The 20,321-nt window shown below is 44.1% G+C and overlaps 1 protein-coding gene across 2 annotated transcripts in view; it reads right to left on the bottom strand.

The window, feature by feature from the left end:
* Positions 1 to 20,321, bottom strand: part of ELMO1 (engulfment and cell motility 1) — a 222,408-nt gene that overhangs the window by 158,547 nt on the left and 43,540 nt on the right. For both annotated transcript variants that reach the window (XM_061464314.1, XM_061464313.1), the window contains 6 exons: positions 19,374 to 19,409; positions 12,650 to 12,749; positions 7,036 to 7,187; positions 6,630 to 6,708; positions 2,398 to 2,448; positions 927 to 1,049 (listed from right to left, as the gene is read on the bottom strand). In XM_061464314.1, coding sequence (XP_061320298.1) covers positions 927 to 1,049; positions 2,398 to 2,448; positions 6,630 to 6,708; positions 7,036 to 7,187; positions 12,650 to 12,749; positions 19,374 to 19,409 — 541 coding nt within the window. The remainder of the gene's footprint in view (positions 1 to 926; positions 1,050 to 2,397; positions 2,449 to 6,629; positions 6,709 to 7,035; positions 7,188 to 12,649; positions 12,750 to 19,373; positions 19,410 to 20,321) is intronic.

A 20,321-nucleotide genomic window follows, 5' to 3' on the forward strand; every position in this document is an offset into this window, starting at 1 on the left:
TAGCACAGCAATGGGCAAGAGAGGAATCACTGCACTTACACACCACTGGAAATGTCTCAAGACAGTGACAACCACCCCAGCATCACTACTAACGCCACTCTGTCAGTCACTGTCCATGGAGACAGGCACCAGTTAACTGTGCGCCCGTCCCCAAGAGCCCAACCTTCCTGCCTCAAGAAACAGGCAGGGTGAAATCCTATAGCATGAGGTTACTCATGTTTACAACCATCTCGCCCTCCCACCTCCTCCAAATTACCAGCAGGTCTTAACTTCCTCTTATAACTGAAATCAAGCTCCCCCTTGTTGTCTGCCCTAAAGGAAAAGGCCACAAAAATTAAAGTAACAAGACCCATCTTCCTTATGGCTCATCGACTCAATATTTCAACCTGAATCTCTTAAGCAAGTGTCTCTCTTAGCACAATGACAATGTTAAAGCTGGTGTTTGGACACAGCCAGCAATAAACAAATGAACAACTATTACTTAGGTGCCCAGTAACAAAAGCAGGTTTTCAGTAGTACAAATTACCTTCAACTCTATCAGGCCAGAGAGTTTCCATTTAAATATTCATTCCAGCTCTACAGAAGCACTTTTACAAAGGACCACACATCTATGCTGCTTCTGAGAAGTACACAGAAGAAACAAATGCTGGCCTGCTGCCTGGAGTTTTAGCTCAGGATGACACCCAATTCAGCTCATGAAGCCATCTGCTACGGAGAAAAGCCTGGCCGTTTTGTCGTACCTTTGCACATGGAATGCAATAGCCAGTACATCTTCTAACAACCAGAAAACATAACCTGCTTCATAACAGAATGAATGAATGAATGGTGCAAACATTCCCAGTGCCTCCTCCTCCATGAAGAGTTTTAGGTACACCAATGAGCAGTGGCCCTCTTCCCGTTCTGACCAGATCATGCCAGATGCTTACCTGATCTTGTGGATCCATTTTTGTCATCATTCTATCTTCCAGAAGGTTAAAGGTAAGCACTTGAAGAACATAAAGCTGGTGTGCCATTTCATTATTGATGGCCCTCTGTGCCCTGATAACATGCTGCAAAGAAGGAGAGACCCCAGTGAATGCCATCTTATCCGAAAATCACAGCACACGCACTCAGGTGTTTCCATTTCTGTAAGCAGGTACACTATGCAACAGTGCAAAAGAAGGAAAAATCAAACCAGGACAAGCACTACTGATTTAGGCACTAGATGAGGAACTTTAACGGGCAGGACTTTACAATCACAACGTGCTTAAACTTTCTCCTCCTCGCCACTAGATAGAGCCTATGCCCATGTTGAGAAGTGGCATCAAACAGTCCTGAGAAGGCACTGAAGAAAAATTAACTCCTTCCCAAGAGCCTCAGAGCTCTGTATGAAAATAAAATGAATATATCAAGAAATCATTTAAGAGAGTGACTGCCTGAACAGAAAAGTATTCAGGCTGCAAACACAGCCAGCGAACACAGAGATACAACAGGGCTCCGGATGCAGGAGTCAGCATCAAACATCGCACCACAATCTTACCTCTACCAGGTAACTCCATTCTGTAGGAGGATGATGCTTAGAAATACATTCATGCAATGTCCCATGTGTGCAGAATTAGGCCCATCCAGAAAGCAGATACCAAACTGACGAACTGAAACATCCCTGGTGTGCCAAAACCCACCAAGTTTAGGAGATGGAGACAGCAACTGAGACCGTACAGTTTCAGAGGATAAAAGGAGCTGTCTGCCAAAAGGCACTGGAGCATTTTATGATAGTAAATGAACACCTGAGAACGTTACCATGTGCTTACACCAAACCTGCTATGGACACAGCAGGGTAAAAGCATGCCTTCTGAAACAAATCCTGACGGGTTTTGTGTGGATCCCTGAAACCATGATAGTGAATGAGGGGGAGCAAGGGCTTGTTTGGTTTGGTTTACACTGCCCAGGATCTCATAACACAGAAAGAGTTCTTTCCCTTGTTCCCTTAGAGATATAGCCACTCTAAGGTCAAAGTTAAATCCCTTTGGTTTTCCACGACAGCAGATGCAAGTCTTTTATGTTACATTCATTAGCTTCACCCTGTGCTGTATTTTATGCTTCTTTTGTGCAAGTGGAGACAAAATGTGTGCAACTTTATAACAGGACAAAATAATCTTGAAGAACTAAAAAAAGAAGTATTCAGTGCTATATTTTCATGAAGAAATTACTATTTATTTGCCTGGAAAAACACCCTTTCTGGCAACCAGTTTTCAACCTATTCAACAACCAAACCTTTATCTGTGTACTACAGGCTTCAAAACAGATCAAAATACAAGCGTAACTGAAATGCACTAAGACAAAAGCAATGATCACCAAAACTGGAGTCACCTTTTCTCTCTGCTAGTGAAAAATAACTTGTGAAACTGATATACTTACAGTTAAGATGATGGAGCGAAGCTGCTTTTGTGCCAGAATGTTTGCCATTTCCTGATTAAGTTTGAAATAAAAACAAAAATTAGCCAGAAGCAGGTATTTTTATGCCATACCTATGAGAACAGCAACTTAAACTGTTTTATGCTCCTGTTTCAGCAGTGCTACTTATAAATTAAATGAAGCAGTGTATCAGCTATATCAGTGAGAAATAGCATTTGCTATAACGAAGCAGTTCTGAGTTGCAGGCTGATGAATTGAGTGAAAGTCAGAGCAGATGACTTTAAATAAGCATCTCATTTGATGTCTTGTTTTAATGTCCTGGCTGGCTTCCATTCCATGCTTCGTTCTGTGTCTGCAGGCGATGGCTGTGCTTGAACAAGTGTGTGTAAATGCTGTTTAAGCCACAGAGGGCTCTTCTGAGGCCTTTCATTGCTGGTTTTGGATTACTAAAGTCCTCAGCTTTTGACATATTTTTCATTTTCTTTGCCCCTTTTCTCGCAGTAAATTTGAGTTTGTGACCCCCAAAGCAATGCATATGATCATATAGCTGATACACTGCTTCATTGCAGCAAATGGCATTTCTCGCCTGGATTTTGGTAGCAATCACAGGATCCCAGCCTGGTTTGGGTTGAAGGCACCTCAAAGCTCCTCCAGCTCCAACCCCTGCCACGGGCAGGGACCCCTTCCACTGGAGCAGCTTGCTCCAAGCCCCTGTGTCCAACCTGCCCTTGAACACTGCCAGGGATGGGGCAGCCACAGCTTCTCTGGGCACCCTGTGCCAGTGCCTCAGCACCCTCAAAGGGAAGAGCTTCTGCCTAAGAGCTCAGCTCAGTCTCCCCTCGGGCAGGTTAAAGCCATTCCCCTTGGCCTGTCCCTGCAGGCCCTTGTCCAAAGCCCCTCTCCGGGTTTCTTTCTGCCCATGCTGCAGCCTGTCCTACAATGCACAGGAGGGAATATTTTACACTTGTCAATCACGACAGTCTATTCTCAACCATACCTCACGTCCCATTTTTAAGTTTCATCATCCTTTCCATCAATATAGAAGTATATGTATGTGTGCATGTGGACATACACTAGCATATGGGATGCATACAGCTTATAGCAATTATTATAATACAATTATTTTTAATGTACTACAAAAGGATTTAGATAACATTGCACACTGCTATTGAGACACTGCTGATACATACACAAGGGGGTAATGTCTGGAATTAGTAAATCATTGACTGGAAATGGAGCTCATGTGTCACAGCCTTACACAGCACAGCACATCAACGGTGACACATGCTTAATTCTAAGTGTGAGACAGCATGCAGCCATGCATGTTGACTGTTTTCTTTAGACCAGATACAGGGTGCTGCAACAGAACATGGGCATTATAAGGAAGGGAGAAGGGACCAAAGACAAGAGAAACAGCTTTAGTTTTAAGCCTTTTCTGGCTGAGCAGGTTTCAACTCCCCTTAACATCAAAGGAATGAATGATACACATGCTTCCATCACTTGGAAATGCTCAGCTGAGCTGCAGGGGGAGTGCCAAGCACATCATTTACTTCATGTCACAGGGAACAGACTGGCTGGTTTTGTCAAAGCATATCCACTGCCAAAACATGGACAGCTGAAGCAGATGAGGTAGCCTTGTCTCCATTCCAGGCAAAAAAAAAGGGAATGCTTTTATCTGACTCTTTGGAGAGGATTATCAAATTGTCACTTTTCTCTTATACCGGCAATTCAAAAAGCTGTTATTGGGGTATTGGTTTTTGTCACTGGACCAAAACCTGATCAGAGCAACAAGCATTCACAAAACCAATTACTGCATCCAAATCAACCTTCTCTCCCAGCAGGCTCTATGGCTATTAGCAGAGCTCTCTCTTCTAAAGGAAGTATTGTAGTAGCAGAGGAGAACAGGAATTATTTGACAAAATTGCCACCTCATTTCCCATAGCAACACGTCTGCAAAAATGCAGAGAATTGCCAAAAAAGTGTTTCCCCCATTCCCAGTACCATTTCAATGCTCCACATCATGCTGGTCTCCATAAGACAGCAGCAGAGATGGGGCCAAAGCTTCAGGGGTCATAAAGGGTTTGGTGCAGTTTCTCACTCCTAACCCCATTAGTGGTGAGCACTGAAGCTTTGGAGTATCCACCATCAGGTAACTACATGAGACTTCATCACCTCAGTTCATTGTCTTAGAAAGACAGAATCATAGAACCATAGAATTGTAGAATAATTAGGGTTGGAAAGGACCTTAAGATCATCCAGTTCTAACCCCCCTGCCATGGGCAGGGACACCTCACACTAAACCATCTCACCCAAGGCCTTGACCAGCCTGGCCTTGAACACTGCCAGGGATGGAGCATTCACAACCTCCCTGGGCAACCCATTCCAGTGCCTCACCACCCTCACAGGAAAGAATTTCCTCCTTAGATCCAATCGAAACTTCCCCTGTTTCAGTTTGAACTCGTTACCCCTTGTCCTATCACTACAGTCCCTAATGAGGAGTCCCTCTGCAGCATCCCTAGAGTAAACAATGCCAGTTACCCTTACCCTGAAGCTAATGGGCATCAACCTTCTTCAATGTACGGTTTAATAATTAAACACAACATAAAGTGAAACCTAACAGATTCCAACTAGTTATTATAGATTATTAAAGGCTGAAGGATGTTTCCTGCAAGTGTTAGAGCTACGAGCCTTCAAGCCAAACCACGTCATTATATTCTGCTGATCTGGTTTTATGCCAAAACTGAAAGAAAACCTTTATTCCAGTTTTTCTTCGTGAGGTGCCTTATGCCCTTAATAACTGAGGACTGTGTTGGAGGGAGAAGAAAAAGAGGAATGGGAACAAACAATCTGCCTTTGTTTTAATTAAATCATGGTTTTACTTTCCCCTGTTTTCCAGTTTAAAAATACTTTTGAAGCAAAACAGAAGAATGACCCATGAGGGCTTTGATGTTTGGTTAAACAACCTCCAGCGTTTAAACCCATAAATACATCTACGGAGAGTCCCTGCCAGAACTGAGCAGCAGGTCTCAGTAAAGTCAATGAACTCTGGACACTAACTGGATGTCACCCCAGGAGTTATCATCACTATTCTTGGTGACCGAAGTGTTACATAAATGAATGACAAATGTGTTTTGACACAGACTAATGACTTCATAAACATGGCTAAAGCTTCTCTATCCCATAACACATTGCATTCCATCCTCCTTAAACAGCAACCAGTAAGCCTGAAATATTTCCTTTTGAGACTCCTGATCTCTGGCACTGAAGTTAACTTAAAATAGGCCACTATAAAAGTCACTAAATGCTCACATGGCAAGATGTTTCCATGCCCAAAAGGAACACGCTCTTTATTATAAGATCCTGGGGGAAACAGTTTACCAAAAAATAGCCTGGTTTTACAAGCTGTGCTGGCAAAGACTTTAGTACAACAAATACTACAGCCAGCCACAGTCAATATGGTTCATGTGAGGTTACAGGGACCTACAAAAGCACAGAAGAATGCTTAATCCCTACTGATACTGGTGCAAGATGGAGGCAGCTCCAATAAAAAAAAATCATATAGCAGCATGAAGCAAATGAATAAGTTTCAGATTGAATTATCTGCAGGAAAAGTGCGACTGAGTGCCCTGGGTTCAGCAGCAGCAGTCATTTCTCTTCCTCTCAGTAGCTGGTGCAGTGCTGTGTTTTGACTTTCAGCCTGGGAACAGCGCTGATAACACCGATGTTTTAGTTGCTGCTCAGTAATGTTTAGTCTGACCAAGGACTTTGTGAGCCTCATGCTCTGCCAGGGAGGAGGGGAAGCCGGGAGGAAGCAGAGACAGGACCTGACCCAAACTGACCAAAGAGGTATTCCATACCACAGCACGTCATGCCCACTATATAAACTGGGGGCAGTCACCTGGAAGGGTTAGATCACTGCTCGGTCGGGCTGGGTATCAGTTGGCAGGTGGTGAGCGGTTGTGTTCTCTCCCCTTGTTATTTCCCTTACCATTATTATCATTGGTGTCAGCAGTAGTGGTTTGTGTTATACCTTAGTTACTGGGCTGCTCTTATCTCAACCTGTGGGAGTCACATTCTTTCCCTTCTCCTCCCCATCCCTCTGGGAGCAGGGGGAAAGATGGGGGGAGTGAGAGAGTGGCTGCGTGGTCCTGAGTTACCGGCTGGGCTTAAACCACGACACTGGGACAACTGCAGGTATGAATATGACACACAACAGATATGTAGGAACAACTTACCTGCCTCTTGTCATCCGGTGCTTTAAGGAAGAGTGCATTGATTACTGCAATGGTGTATGTCTGGATTTCTTGGTCTGTCCTGTTTGGAAGGAAATTATAAACATGAGAGAACAACTTGAGTACACACAGCTATAGAAATTATCTTCCAGCTGCATTTCTGAAGGTAGAAATGGAGGGACTGTTTGCACCTAATGTTAACCATGTACAAGTTAAGTAATGGGTCCAGGCTCAGCGCTCAAGAATGGTGGAATCAATCACATCCTTAAAGCACCACTCACATATAGCGGATGCAGGAGTTGGACAGGAGGTTTCCTGTCTTTATACCACTCCTTTTTCCAAATGCTGTGCTCATTTGGGGTGGGAGGAGGGAATTCCACTGTATCAGGTGGCAGTTGAAGACACTCACCCCTGTAGATGTGGGATTAGCTGCCCAATTGTGATCTCCTGTGCCACCTTCTGATACAGGTCATGGCTATTGAGCACCATCGATTCCAGGATTGCTAGCGACCGCTGCAAGATAGAGATGTCCGAGGCGAATTTGTTCACGTAGCTTGCTATCTACAAATGCAAACAGTTGGAGGATTTACATCTTGTCATGAAAGGGAGGAAACAGAAGAAAGAAAACTGTGGACATGGCTCAAAGGCACTAGAATGAAACAAGTCTTGTCCACATAGCAGGTACCAGTGAATACCTGGCAGCAATCAACCAGGCACTGCAGACACTGCCAAAGGACAGAGTGGCACAGATTCTTCAGCCGGCACAAATCACCACAAATTGATGTCAATATTCATAGTACCAAAAACTCTATGCTTCAACATTACCGTGATGTCCATGATAAAACAACACTGAAGAACTGGAACAGCTGTATTCTTTTGTGAGGAAAACTTTGGAAAAGGCAAGGAGAATATTTACAGATAGCTAGGCTCAAGGCAAACGTTTCAAAAGAGAAACTGACATTTATCTCTTTGGCAAAACACAATTCCCCCCCTCCTGCCCCTTGCTGTTACCAATAAAACCGAAAGCTCTCCCCAGGTTACACATTAAAACTCTGTTGATGATCATTTATCAGCACGACTGGTTCCATAACTCTGCCCAGAGTCCAGTCTAGCTCCATGTTCATGCATTAAGAACCCTCACTTTTACTGCAAGCCACCACAGACAAATGGCATGTTAATTAAAACCAGGCTGGCCCTCTGCTGCGTTTGAAGTGTGGCAATGACACGCTGCACACCCATCTGCAGAGCCAACACAGCTGGGCAGGAAGATGGGCAATGGAAGCTCTTCAGCACGCTGTCCAGTCCATGGACCCAGCTTCCTGGGAAGAAGCCTGCCTGGGTTTTCCTTGGATGCACCATTACCAGCACAGTCAGGGCGAACAGTACCCAAGCAAGCACAGACAGACAAAAGAATGTTGTGTGACCACAGGTATTTGCTCTTTACAGCCAAGTGACAGACTGCAGTGGCCCTGCCTCACGTCTGATGCACTCCTTCCAGAAAACATAATAGCCCAAGCGCTTCTTCAGTACTCATGCTACAAGCCACTAATGTGATTATACTGCTTCTGCTTAGACCTTGGCACCGTCTTCCCTTTGGAGGTCGGAAGGCAATGCCCTATGCTTGGAAAAGCTGCCTGTGAAATCCACAGTTAAATACTGACACGTGGACAGCAAAACTGCTCCACGCTTGTGACGTTCTGAATAGCAGTGAGGGTGAGGAAGCAGAACATCCTTTCTGCAACTTGGATTGTGGATGCCAAGGAAAAAGGGACAGCTGTTTCTTCTTCTACTCTACTGCTGCACTGCTGTTTGCTCTGCTGCTTGGTTGGCATTACCCCAACAGGACCATGCTATGCTGAATCTAATGGAGCTCAGGGAGTACACTGACTTTACAGAAAATAAAGAACCAACCCATGCATGCATAGAGAGGAGGAGAAAAACAACTTAATATTAGCCTTTTTCTACTCTGGACTTTCAGTATCTGCTGCCTGCAAGCCCTGAACCAAAGCCATATTTACATCAGCACATAATGCACATTGTGCTGCATAAAGCAAGCAGCGGTACCTCAGCAGCACTGTACTGCACTGCCTCTCTTAATGGTTACCCAGGCTTTTATTGAAGCTGCCAAGGGTCCAGAATGCTCAAAATACAGACAGTGCACGCACAGAGCAACTCTGCACTGACCACACGCTAAACCAAAGGTGCTGTGGATGCCTCCGTCATCAGGCTAACCCATGGATCAGCTGTGCAGCAGGAACATAGCACATCCAGGCTGTGCCCAACTTGTCACACTGCTCTCACCATCCTCTTCAGAAGCCCTGACATGTACGAATTAGCCTGGGTGCAGCAGCTCCTCCCCATGATGTTTCAAGTGAAGTAAACACTTCACTGGGATACAACACATTCATCCCAGGGGCCTGCAGCACTGTAACAGTACAGACAACTGAAACCTCAGCCTAGGACAGGCTGCCCTAGACGTAAGTTATTCTTCTGACCCTGGACCATAGCATCTTCTAACCACAAAACACAAGGTAGGAAGCTGGTTTGTGTGTCACAGCTATGAGATATCACACTTAATATACATGCAAAACACCCACTAGATAACTTGCATGCCAAGCTGTGCATATTCATAACCACCTTGCTGGAACATCAAGTCTGGCCAGAAGTAACAGGCTTGTCTACCCTGATAAATAAGGCATGCTCAGTTCTAGAGAGAGGAAAACTGGATTAAAAAGAAACTCCATTACCAGACTTGAAGGAAAAGACAGACCCATCTTGAAAAGAGACAAGCAGCAACAGGAGTCCAAATCTGAGTTATTTGCTGTTCTCTGCTTACTGAGCACCACGCACAGGGAGGGCTTTCAACATCCCCAAATAATCCTGCACTCATCTATCAAAACTCTACTGATAAAAGCAATGCAAGCTCACAGAAACACAACCTCCCCTCCAGAAATAACCGACCTCACTGCTTTGCACTTTCACATGAAGACCTGTCACATGGATACGTCTTGTTCAGGCTAAAACTATTTGTTCAGCAATCTTAATATCTGCATAGCCCTACCAGGACATACATAGCCACATACAAAAGAAGTGGCTGGGTGCTCACTTTCCTATCAATTCCAAGGGAAATTAGGATCAGAATGGCTTTACACAGTAAGCCTTAATGCTTTGATAAACAGGAGCTGAGCATGTGAAGTGACAGTCGATGAGAAACCCACAGTAAACTCAACTGCATCATCTGCGTTCTCTTCCTGTCCCAGCATCACTTAAAGCAGAGGACAGAATTCAAAAGCTTCAAACAAAACACCCCAAAATTAAAATTAAAACCAACAAAAAAACCCACTCATCCTAACAAAATTAACTGCACCACCACCAAAATACAGAGGGAAAACAGCGAAGGGAACAGATCTGATTCTCTGAGCAGGGCTGTGTTCATTATGTCACTTGTTTGGATCATTTTGATGTGAAAATGGACAGAAAAACCTGACCAAGTTCCACTCTCTGTGAAGTGCTAATGCAGAGTAAAACATTAAAGTAGGCATCTCATTTTCAAGTCAGGAATTGGAGTTGTATTTGACTACAGAACGACCAACTGAGAGTTGTGACACACGGAGATACTCTCCCTGCTGCCAGCCCCTTCTTCTGCACGGTACTTTTTCGAGGCAGAGTAACCAATTCATCAAGGTCGAGGCTCTGCATCCCAGTTATGAAACAGCAATTATATAAATCATTCTAAGAGATATTTTAAACTATCTCAACCAATAGCTGACTTCTCCTCTTACAGGAGCTAAAGACAGGAGTACCAGATTTGGTACTGGTATTTTGATACCCAGTTACCAAGACATTTTCTAAGAACTGGGCATCCAAACCCTGTAGGTAACTATGGCAGCTGGAAATAAACTTTATTGTCATATGCAAGGAAAAGGTCTTGAGAGAATCTTACAAATCATAGGAAGCTTTTTCAAATGATGCTATTTTCCCTTAAGATAAGAACAAAGCTCTCCTTGACAGAGTCAATCTTTGCTTGCAGCAGTTGGAACACCAGTCTTTATGTACCCAAAGGATGGGAGAGAGACTGCATCCAACACAAAGAGTCATTAGAAGCAGTTAGGGGTTCCCTTTGAGGTCTCCAGTTTCTACTATTCAAGAAACAAGTTCTGATGAATTCATCCCCATTCCAGCTTGGCTTCCCTTTAACACGAAACACCGCTTCAAAGGGCAGAGGCACTTGATTGCAAAGCTCCCCCTTAGCTGGCATGAACTGATCAACTCCCTTATCCATCCTGTCAAGTACCTAAGGAAGCCCATCAGCAACCTCAAGTGCCCTGTCAAAAGCCAAGGTCAGGAAGCAAGTGAAAATAAAGCTGCAGATTGCTGCCAGAGCATGGTCCAAAGGTGCTTCTCTAGGTTTTCCCCTTGCCCACAGAGCCCCACTGAGGGCTCTGCTGTTCCCCTTCCCAACTGCACAGCAGGTCAGGACAGACCCGTGCCTCTTTCCTCTGTTTCTGTCACTCTTTGTTCTTCTTTCCCTCTCCGAACTGTCCTGTTCTTCAGCTTGCTCCCTTTCTTGCCCACCAGTGTCACTGGGGGTTCTTCCTCACCAGTTCTGCTCTTCACAAGCACTTCATGAGAATACTTTTGTGTCTTTTGCTTTGAACTGGCTCACTGTCCAGGGAAACCCCTGTGAGTGCCAGACAGGAGAGATGAGCACACAACCCCGTATGCTGCAGTTGTCACACAGGGCAGAAGATGCTGATACCCTTAGGCAAAGGCAATCATTGTGAGTCACCCGCAAAGCAGACAGAGTTAAACTGACTTCAGCAAGTTTCTTCATACACTTCTTAGGAGGCTCCCTTAGCAAATAAGGTGTTCTGGCTTGACCATGTATATGAAGAAGTCAGTTAAAAACACCCCTGCTATCTTCTTCACCATGGAAAGTTAACAACCATCACCATCACCTAAGACTTCAAGACTGGCAAAAAGAGAATCCAAAAACCAGGTCAATTACACTGATTTTTTTCTTACAAATAGCATCCCTCATTTTTAATGATCAAATCTGAGCTTTAATGTCTAACGTTCTCTTCATCATTAATTCTTCTCTCACCTCTGGCAACAAAAGGACACTTGTACTTCCCTTTGGTGGCAGCAATTTTCTAAACCAAATCTAAATTAAAACTCTTTGCTCTGACCCCTGCTGTTAAAATGAAGATATCTTTGCCACAGGTTATATCCATGCCATTGCTACTTCTGGTAGCATTTTAGTGAAGTAACTCTGATCCCTTCTGAGCCTGTAAAATCCAGTCTAACTTAAGTTCGGAGCTCAATCCGGTCTGAAAGTTCTTTGCAAGGAAGTGTGGGTTGATTTTTATCCTCCCCCCAGTAAATGAGAAGGGTTAAGTCAGTAACAAATCCTGTTAAATCTCCGTACTTACAGAGTACTCCCATGCTTCTGCTGCTTCCGTACATCTCCTACACCTAACGGAACAGATGTAGCCAGCTGTGGAAAGATCTGCTTCAAACCCACAGACCTCAGCTGCAAGATCCACGGGGGGGCAGAGCTCAACTTCATAAACGCAGCAGACAGCAGCTTCATTTCAATTTGTAAACCAATTCCTTTTTCTTCCTCCCATACCCCCAGAGGAACATTTTGGCGCTGGTTTTGTTTCAGCAAAGATGGCATTATTCCGTTTCAGTTGCATTAAACCAAAAGACTGATTTCTGCTTTAACTGCACGGCATCTGCACAGGGAGGCCACGCTCTAACTGAGCAAGCATTTCTTGTGCAATAGGCCTAATACTGGGCTGATCCCATTTCACTCCCATTGACTGCTGAGGAAGTTGGGTTAGATCCTGCAACTACAAATATTTCTGGTTGAAACAGCACCTGAATCACATTTCCATGTACCTTTTTGAGCAATGGCCTAAATAATGTACCTGGGGGGGGGGAAGAAAATGAAATAGAACACTGACTCACCTCAAAACTGTAAAGTGATAGAGAATAGAGAGAGTTCATTACCAATTTACCTTCTTAATGAATGCCACAGAGAATGTATCCCACGATACAATCCCATGATCCATCAGCTCAACAAATGCAGTCAGTGTAAAGGACAACATATCTCCAAAGCTGCAAGAGACAGGAGTCAGGAGAACATTTACCAGCAATGCAGCAGGGCAACGACCGAGGGAATAAAGCAGCAGGAAGCTTTCAGAAAGGCAGGAAAATGAAGCCAATCACAGACTAAGAGGTAGCAGAAGAGCAAGAGAGGCCGTGCAACAGACAGTCTCCAAACCAGTTAGGATGGGCATCAAGAACAGACACCTGGAAGGAAGCACTTTGCTAAGAGAAGAACTAATTCCCAGGAGAACACCGCATGCAATGCCCAAGGAAATCAGAGTCCAAATTAAACTCCTCGCATAGGTTCAGAAGTTCAGATCTAATGGAAGAAGTGAGATTTTCTTAGCAGCTTATGGAAATGGTCCTAATTGAAGGTCATACCGAGGTGCCACATTCTGGTACCCCTGCATCAAGCAGACTGGCAGGAAGTCAGGGGAGGGTTTGTGCCTTCTTTTATAAGGAAACAAATACCGTTTTAAGACTATAAACTGAGCAGCAATTTTCCACTAGTCAATGCCTCGTTTTCCTTCTTTGAACCTGAACATGCATCTCCTTTTGTTTGTCTATGGGCAACCGTGTCAAGCAAATTTCAACGCTCCCACAGCTCATCCAAACACGCAGTTCCAATTGTTTAGGCCGCTGCACTGCATTTTACACCTGTAAACTTGAGATTCGGGGCATCTTGTCTGAACTCAACTGAATTCAAAGCAGGTTTAAACTCAACACAGATGATGCGCTCTAACCTGAATAGCTGCACAGGAATTCCCCAGGTTCAAAACCAGCTTTTAAAGATCAGCTTAAGCTCTATATATAATCAGGGCACCTGGCTATGTCATCAAACAGCATGAATAGTCCCAGTGATTTGAATGCAACAGCTTACCTAATAGAAAGATAAACTTCAGATTGGAACTGCAATGCTCCATGTGTTGAAAACCTGAGTCTAGCACTTGTTAAGCAATTTGGTGCTTGGTAATCCTGATTCTGTGCTTTGCTCTCCTACTGTCCTGCACCAACCTGCACAAGTAGTAAGTGAAGATCCACTCGGATGGGAGACATTTACAGCAGGTCAGGGGAATAAGGCAGAAAACCAGTTTCCATGTAGCAACTCCAACAGCCACTTGACTGGATTTGAGATCATCTGTCCTTTAGGGATGTCTGAGGGTAAGACACAGCCTTTAGTAGCACCTTCATTTAAGAAAGGAGCTCTTGTTCATTATAACTCCACAGATGCCCTCCACTAAAACTACACCAGAGAGCAAGAAAAACACCATTTCTTGATAAAAAAATAAAGTGCCTTTAAAACCCACAGAGTAATTCTGCAAGGAATCCCTTGTTCATGTTTTGTTCAGCAAATACATGCTGTGGAAAGTTTTGGGGCCGTTTCTGTTCGCTTGGTTCCTAATGCTGCAATATTCTGTTAAGAATTAAATTAGACTTGAACTGTCATCATTCGCATTCCAGCTAACCAAGGATTTCATAACAAGACAACAATAACACCCTGCAGGAAATTTAACGAGCTCTGGTCCTGCCGTTCTCCCCAGTCCATTTCTTCTGCATGCGATGCTTATCTATGAGTAAATAAATCAAACGGCACCCACTGGAAAGGCTTCCTGCTAAAAACTTGTACCCAGTTCTCATGCATCCCCATGGCACAATACTTCCCAAATACATGAAATCCTGGTATTTTAAGAAGCCGGACTAAAGGAGATGCAAAGAAAAAAGGTACAAAAAAAGATACAAAAACATTCACAAAAAATATACAAGAAGATACAAAAAGCTAGGTCATGTAGGTTGAAAAGTAGATAAAAATACCTTGCCCAGCACTAAACTAAGCAGGTGATTTATCTCCCCTTAATCCTCTCCCATATTGTTTAAAAACGCACTTAATTAACCTGTATTTAGCCCATAAATACTCTGCTATAAACTGAACATGAAAGCTAATCCCCACTAACAACAGGTATAGTTCTGAGAGGTTACTGGAACTGTATGAAACCTGCAAAGAGAGATTCACCTTCAGCAGTGGCTGGAATGCAAAGGAATTAAACTAACCTGAACTCAACAGTCTCATGTATTCTTCTCATTAAAACTACTGATGAATCCTGCCCATTAATCCAGCCTCCAACACAGCTATGGAGGGGAAACTGGGAAACGGAAAACGTCTGGTATTAACACATAAACTCCTCTCAGCAGATGTGACAATGACAGAGCCGCTGGGGATGCGGGAGGTGAAAGCCCTTTTCAGCTCCCGCTGGTCAGACACCCCACCAGGTGTCCCTCCAGTGACACGAGAGCAAAAGGGAGGTGAAGACTGGGACTATTCAAGCAGGAAGAAGTGCTCCAACCCTATGCATTCTGCAGCACTACATACACGTACACGGTAGGTACTTTGCAAGTACACAGCTACACACGGGCACCTGCACACACGTGCGTACACCAAGCGGCACTGCAAAAGTCAAAAGCCAGGCTTAAAGGATAAAGCCTCGGGAATAGCACAGCCAGAAACGAAAGCATCTCCAGGGTAACTAGAGCACAAGATAAGGATTAAAGGATCTGGAGGGGGAAGGGAGCAGCCCTGATTCACTGTTCCGTGTTTAAACACAAGCAGATAGGTAGAAACAGACTTCCAAACAATCTATTTCAAGCCACACACACACTTAAGAGCAGCAGACAGAACAGGCGCTAGAAATGTCAAGGGAATCAAAGCTTGCTCATAGAAGTCAGAACCTTAGGGGCTGACCGACTCAAACCTCAGGGCTTCAGTCGCACAAAAAAATGGCCAAAATAATGTGGCCTCCTGCTTCAGAAAGTCTTTTCAGTCTAACCCACAGCACACGGCGTGGCAGCTCAGTCAATACCAAACCCTTGCTGCTCTGGCAAACACCTTCCTAGCCTGAAGGCGATTCCTGATGAAGGTGCTCTGCGATGTCTGTCAGCACAGCAAGGGGGGGAGCGAAAGGAAAGATAGGCTGTGTAATTGCAGTTTCCTACCTCTCACCACCACTGACATTACAATGATCTATGCTGTCAGGGAAGCTCCTTGTACAGCCCCTCCTAAACACTGCAGGGCTCTGGCTGGCTCTCCAGTGTGGACTCCATACACCGGGAGTCTACACACCAGCCTCTCACTTGCCTTCCTAGTACCATTTCCACATCATAAACCATCTTTTTATCACGTGTGTTAAGCAATCCTCAGGCGTACATATATATGTGCATGTATATAGCTATGTCTGGTGCTTTGAAAGATGCTTAAAGCAATTTGGGTTTCTTATCAAAATACATTAATGGCACTTGAGCACCCAAATCCCCTAGATAATTTGGGGGAAGAAATAAAGCAAAAAGGGAAAAAACCTCTCTCTGTGTTTAACACATATACCAAAAAGAGTACTTTATTACTATTGAAAGATACTTGCCTGTTTGAATGATTCTTTAAATCAGGATTAATTAGTCAGGCTCAGCTGTCATAAAAAAGCCCATATAAAGCTAAGTGGACCGTCTCACGTGTTTTATATGATAGAAGCTGCATAAGAGAACTTGGAAATTAAGTGCTGCTTGTCTGTCACAAGCAGGATACAGCCACCAGCCCATTAGGACTAGAAGCCAAAGACAGCACGTCTTCAAAACAAACCATTTTTCACTGTCAAAACAGAACCAAAGCTGATCTCTAATTGTGCATTAGGAAGGCTGCAGAAGGGAATAACTTCGACTGGGCAGGAGGTAACAGAAGAATAGCAGCCTGGCAGCAAACGCAGTAGTTAAGGAAGCAGTTAACTCCCTTATCATGCAGCTACTGCGCTCACAGCCCAATACTGGGCAGCTGAAAGGCCTGACATCATTGAGGCCAACATCAAAGAGTAAAACCAGCTTTTTAAGATAGAGCTGTCAAGGATAAATGGCCATGAATAAATTTAAGCAGGGCAGCAGAACGTATCTAATCATCACAGGACAAGAGCTCTGGAAAAGCCATGGGGGCAAGAACCTAAGTCTGAAATGAAGACTGATGATGCTCAGCAAGCACCCTGCGAACAAGCACCTTTTGTATTGCTATGGCTCCTCTCCATCGCTTCTAGACTGCCTTGTTTCTTCACGTAACCTTTCCAAGGGTGAAGCTAAGCCACTATCAAATCAAATCAAAACTAGGAGCAATTTGCACCTACTTGGTGCTCAGTACAGCTGAAAAGGACTGAACAACCTGTGGGGTGGCTGCCCCTATCTTCTCATGATTACAGGAAATGCACTTAACTGCCCCGCTGTGACACAGATTCACGTATTTCTTCTATCATGCCAAGCACCACTGAAATACCTCCTTGTGGTGCAGTTTCACCCCGTTCATTATAAGCGATCAGCACAACTGATTTTAAACCCCTTGCATGCCAGAAACCTGGAATACCTTTGTAGCGGGTCTCGGGGCTTCCCTGAGCTCCAAAACGAACTCTGATTAAGCAAAACAAGCTGCAGATTTTAAACAGAACTGAAACTACTCTTGAATAAATCCGGATAACTCTTATTATGGAGTATGACTAAATCCACTTTAAGGTACATTAAGCATTCGTCTGCATGGGAAACTAGCCCGGAGGAAATATGATACACCGTTTCTTTATGAAGACGTCATTAAAATTACCTTTTCTTTTACTCTCCATCTTCTAAACTCCTGGTTTTGCTCATTTCATGGTAATTTCCTTAAAGGGACCAGCTTTTTTTAAAGGACCAGGAATAACTAACCATGCAGGAAAAACATCACTCTCCAGTCAGCATGGTTTGACTGCAGTCAGGCTCTGCAATGCAAAGGGCCATTCGTGGGAATTCTTTGTTTCAGCCAAGTATTAACCAGCATGGAATAAATAAAATCCTGAAACACCTCAGGAACCCCTAAAACTGAAAGGGCAGAGAGAAAGAAACTCGCATTTCAGAGGAACTCCCTTTGGTGGAGGAAGCCATTAAACGAGAGCTCTCTATGAAAATCAGGTTTTAACTAAGTCAGGAGCAAGCTAAAATGAAATACGAAATACGGCATCCTGTGCATTAAAAGTAACCGGTGGTTGCTGCTACTACTTGGTTTCTTTAAGTTTCTTCAGCCAAGAAGACAGCAGGTGGAGCCTGCAAGATTTGAAAGCTTAGTTTAGTTCTGTATAGGTTCTGAGGGGTTTTTCAGTAGTTCTTGTTTCATCCGACCTCTTCCCATTAATACATGGGTGAGAAATAGTCAGGGTGCTCCATAAGCACACTCAGAGAGCACTAGTGCATACACTTCACTTCCAAAGTGTGCGAACGGGCCAGCTTCCAGAACCCCTGGCTTCGCATCCTGACCAACGGCTCTGGTACCTTTTTAGTACAGGTCCCAGACTCAAGAGTTTGTGATCTGAACTGTACCATTTCATGTCCTATTGATGGAAATCAAACTGCCAACCTATGTGCCCCAACGCGAACTGAAGCTTACCGGCAGGATTTAACTTCCAAAGGTAGAATAAACTTCAGTCACATACACTTTCTTTACTACTGTACCCATAGATATGCTATACCTACACTGATGGGTAAGAATCCTGTTCAAGTGGGTAATGCCTTGCTCCCAGGAGTAACCAAAAGTAGAACTATTTGTCCACACAGAACCATATCCACAGCAGTGAGGAAAACCGCACCATCCAAATGCACTGGAGGTACCTCTTCTCAGCAGAGGAGATGCTGCCAAGGATTCTGAAGACCTCATACCCTTTTAATCATTCTCCTCAGGATCTGAACTTTCCTATTATGAAACAAGCTACTTTGTCCCAGGTTGAGTAAGCAAAAGGAGAGGAAGGATTCAAGTTTGCTGCCAAATTTATTCTTAGGAATTTACTGATTAGGTTTAAAAAGAAAAGTTTCAGAACTTGGTTTCGACTTTGTGAAAGTATGATTTAGCATGGATTCAGATGGGAAGCGGCGTTTCCTGTGTGATAAACTACATCAAGCTCTAAGTGACAGATCTGTGGTTAGCTCATTAATTGCTGCTTTGCTTCCCTGGGTTTTAGCTATACTTGAGATTTCAAGCTTCCAAGCCAATCAAGATACTGGAGTATCTCTTGGGGTCTCAATTTATCAAAGCCCCTGCCTGACTTGAAGCACACAGAAGATCAATTCAATGATTCAAAATCATCATCAAGGAAATAAGCGTGCTTCAGAACTTTCTGATATGAGGCCCTGTACTATAGCACCGTTTGCCTTTATGCAGTTACCTGCAACAGCTGGCATTACCTGGGACCAGTGAGTAACAGGACTTCAAACTGGTGAAATGAGCCATACTTTCATCTCACTAATATCGACAATCAGAACTGCCTGCTATCAGCCATGTGAGCCAGACAAATTTAAGGGGGGAATTGGGGAAACCTTTTGTTTGCTCAAATTAACACCGAAACCAAAGGAAAAGGCTGACTTCGGACACAGCTGCGGGCCCTGCAGGAGTTACAGCAATGAAGCACTCAGTCCACAAGCAAAGCAAATTCATGAGAAAATCTCATCAGGCATCAAAGAGCAGAAAACAGAGAGGGTCAAAGACTCGCTGAATGAATAAGCAGAGCCGCATAAAGATTAGTGAAAGGGTCTGAACCCAGTCATGCAACAGAGGAGGCAGTGCGCAAGGTGAGGAGCTCATCGGGTTCTTACCAGGGCTTCATTATCTTCTGCAGTTTCTGATATCGTCTGCAAAAGTAAAACTTGCACGTGAGAAGACACGCTTTAAAACACCCGTCCCCTCCTCACCTCTGCACCCACACCCCCCCCACACACCCGGACCCCCTTCACATAGAGCAAAGACAGCCACGCAGCAAGAGGCAGTAAATTACTAACAGGTCGCTGTGAGCAGAAACAGCTCAGTCCCGGGTAAAGAACATTCAACTTTAATTGCAGGTATTGTTCAGAATACTTGTGTGAACTTCTGTGAGGAAAAAGGAGGAAGTGAAGAAACAGTCGATAGGTGAAATACAACAGATTTCTCTATAACCTGCTTCTCTTGACCCTTAAAGCTTGCCCAGGCATCCTAAATTAGGTAAGAAAAGTCTTTGGTACAAAGCAATAAAGGTTTACACGTTAAGCAATAAAGGTTTACACGTTAAGCAATAAAGGTTTACACGTTAAGCACTTTCTGTCTCTATGCTGTAATATGTAGTCTGTTGCCTGAAAAAGCTTCTATTTACTTCCAGTGTCCATCATTAAGACTGATGTCACAGTTGTCAGCATGGTTGAAAGCTCTTGTGACCAAAATCCTGACCTCCTGAAGTCAGGGACAGGTTTTCTTCAAAGGGAGGCAAAGAATTTCCCCTGGTTTTCTAACCACAGAGCTGCATTTACGCAGCAGCTCAAAACCGTCCTGCACCAGCTCCATATCACACCCATACAGTACATCAGTCTCATGCTAACAGAACGTGTGGTCTTACCTCTGGCTCTTTTGCTCTTAAAATTCACACACTGATGGACATGCCCAGACCCCAGGTGCTGAAGCAACCCATTAGAGAAAGGCAATGATGTGCTCAAGAATGTCACTTACTGACTCAGGTTCTATTAAGGTCATGCTACACACTCAACCTCCAGTGGGATGCTCCTGCTTTCCTTGTA

Source organism: Pezoporus flaviventris, unplaced genomic scaffold (genome assembly GCF_033815535.1).
Source record: "Pezoporus flaviventris isolate CSIRO_AGI_PZ_B2104156 unplaced genomic scaffold, CSIRO_AGI_Pfla_v1 ptg000037l, whole genome shotgun sequence".
NCBI classification, from domain to species: domain Eukaryota; kingdom Metazoa; phylum Chordata; class Aves; order Psittaciformes; family Psittacidae; genus Pezoporus; species Pezoporus flaviventris.